Here is a 2,289-nt window from a genome sequence, read left to right on the forward strand (position 1 = left end):
TTTGTTATCCCTTCTTAGCTGCAATGGGAGCAGACCCTGCATTGTCTCTGGCACTCAAGCCTGATGCTTGAAAATCTTTGCTGCTACAATCTGATTTTAATGCACCCTTAAATAGCTCGTGAAGGACTATTGCCATCTATTGGTGGAACACTTTTTTTCAGACCCCATTTTAGTCCTCACTAGGTAAGGACCTGCCTTTTAGAACTGTTGGCACACACTGATAGGCCTTGATATTATTAATATCTTTTTAATATAAATCTGCTTTTTAACAGGAAGTTTAATTCAGTCTTTAACATAAGGGAAGTGGACATATACTTGTTCTGGGTATCCCTATAATTCAGGTTCATTTCGCTGCATAATTTTTAAAATGTTGAGGTAAGGAAGAAAATTGAATTGAGAAGAAAAAGGCACAAGACTGTCAATGCAGTCAAGTGTCATTTTCTGCTGTACTTCATTTCCTCTATCTGACATGGTAATAGAAGGACAAGAATTTGTACAGTATGTCCTTTAACATACAGCTAGACTTATTTTAGGATACTATGAGACTACTTGGTCAAAGCCCTGTGTTACCTTTTTGAACCAAGATTCGTGAACTGCAAATCAAGGCTAGAAATTGATTCTGAGTGCATGTGAATGGTGGAAGCTTCTTGTCCTTCAATGCCGTGTTAAAATTATAACATCCCTTAGAAAAAAAGGCATGACAGAGCTTAAGATAGTGTCAAATTTTAAGGATGGAATGATTCAGATACACTTCTCAGGTGGAGTAAAGCCTAAAAATGTCAAATAGTGATGCCTGTCTTCTAATTCTGGAGAGTGCTGTTTGTTTTATGAGAAAGACAGCAGATCATGCTGTCTTCAAGTGAATGTATCTGCATGAAATTTTGGGCCAGAGTCTGTTTTACTTTAGTTTGAATTCATACAAATGGAACCTTACATGAATATTCAAGGAGTGAACTCTGCCAAATCTTGCTGGACCAGCTGGAATGGTATTTTCTCCTATACAGCTCAGCCCGCTGTCCATTGGACCCTGCTGTCAGAGGCTGCTGTTTCCACAGGAAAAGCAAAAGAGTGGCTTAACTGTACCTTGCCACTGAAGTTAACACCTGCAGTTCAAGATTTACATCATTAATTGTGGTGGTTTTTGCTGAGATGCCAGGTTAGATAAGCTGTGACAGCTGATGCACAGACACACTGGGCATTCTCATCTCATTTTCCTCCTCCAGTTTACATAAAACCACTGTGCCTCTGCCAGGAATTATTTCCATTGGAGGAGTCAGGAACTCTATCAGCTGCTCCATCAAGATTCACTGAGCTCATCTGCAAGGGCTGTGAGTCTGACTCTTGGATGCCCCGTAAAGAGTCATTTTGCTGCATGGCCTAAATGTACCATCTGTTTTATCTCTGTCAGTAAAATGGGGCTAGCTATATTTATTCACTCAGTGACATTCTGGAAGATTCTTAAAAGGTCTGAAAGAATTGCGGACTTAGGTCTACTGGTCATCACACAGATACACAGATAACCACAACTGAATTTGGAGTTGTATTTAAATTATGGAAACTGGAATACTTAAACCCCCCCCACCACTAAGAATTAGAGTATAGGAACTAGTACAAGGCACACAGAACTCAATTTATTCTGTAAATAAACGACTGCCAACGACTAATGACTTAGGATCTGATGACCTTTCCCTAAAGCAGCTCTTGATAACAGGGGAGAAGGGATTTTCCACTTCATTAGAAATTGGATTGCATCCAAGGAATTTCGGAGCTCTTTCCTTTGAAGGAGCAAGCAGCACAAGTAGCCATTACAAAAATGGAAGGCAGGAACAGTGGACAGTGTTTTGTATGCAATCTCTGGAGGAAAAGTGTCTCAAGACACCAAAGAAATTCCCATCCCTGAAGAATACTGTTGCCCTTCTCTGTCCACACACACTGAGAGTAGAGCAGCATTTGAAATGAAAGATCCCTTTCTAGTAAACTGCTTGGACCTTTTTTCCTTTGAATTTAATGTTAGGTATATGAAAAGATGAAATAAACCTACAGGGAACTGAATTTGTTTCTCTAAGGCCTGATGTAACAGATAGGGGGTTAAGGCCACCTTGACTGTGCTCCTCTGTACATGCTCTGCGTTATTTCATCCTTAGGTGTATAACTGAAGGGAATGGCAAATTCTTGTCTTTCTGATGGTTGTAACTGCAGTTATCAAAATGAGAGATTATAAATGGGACAGTTGTGTATTCAATTATGACCCTGTTAGTCTCAGTGAAGAACGAACTCTCCCGTGTTAAA

The 2,289-nt window shown here is 39.8% G+C and overlaps 1 protein-coding gene across 4 annotated transcripts in view; it reads left to right on the top strand.

Moving 5' to 3' along the window:
• Positions 1-2,289, top strand: part of DCAF5 (DDB1 and CUL4 associated factor 5) — a 67,364-nt gene that overhangs the window by 6,072 nt on the left and 59,003 nt on the right. For 3 of the 4 annotated variants that reach the window (XM_027891724.1, XM_027891722.1, XM_027891723.1), the window contains exon 3: positions 1,224-1,328. The exons of the other annotated variant lie outside the window; for it this stretch is intronic. In XM_027891724.1, coding sequence (XP_027747525.1) covers positions 1,224-1,328 — 105 coding nt within the window. The remainder of the gene's footprint in view (positions 1-1,223; positions 1,329-2,289) is intronic. 4 annotated transcript variants of the gene reach the window in all.

Source organism: Empidonax traillii, unplaced genomic scaffold (genome assembly GCF_003031625.1).
Source record: "Empidonax traillii isolate 1590-97213 ecotype Southwest subspecies unplaced genomic scaffold, ASM303162v1 scaffold328:size603334, whole genome shotgun sequence".
Classification (NCBI taxonomy): Eukaryota; Metazoa; Chordata; class Aves; order Passeriformes; family Tyrannidae; genus Empidonax; species Empidonax traillii.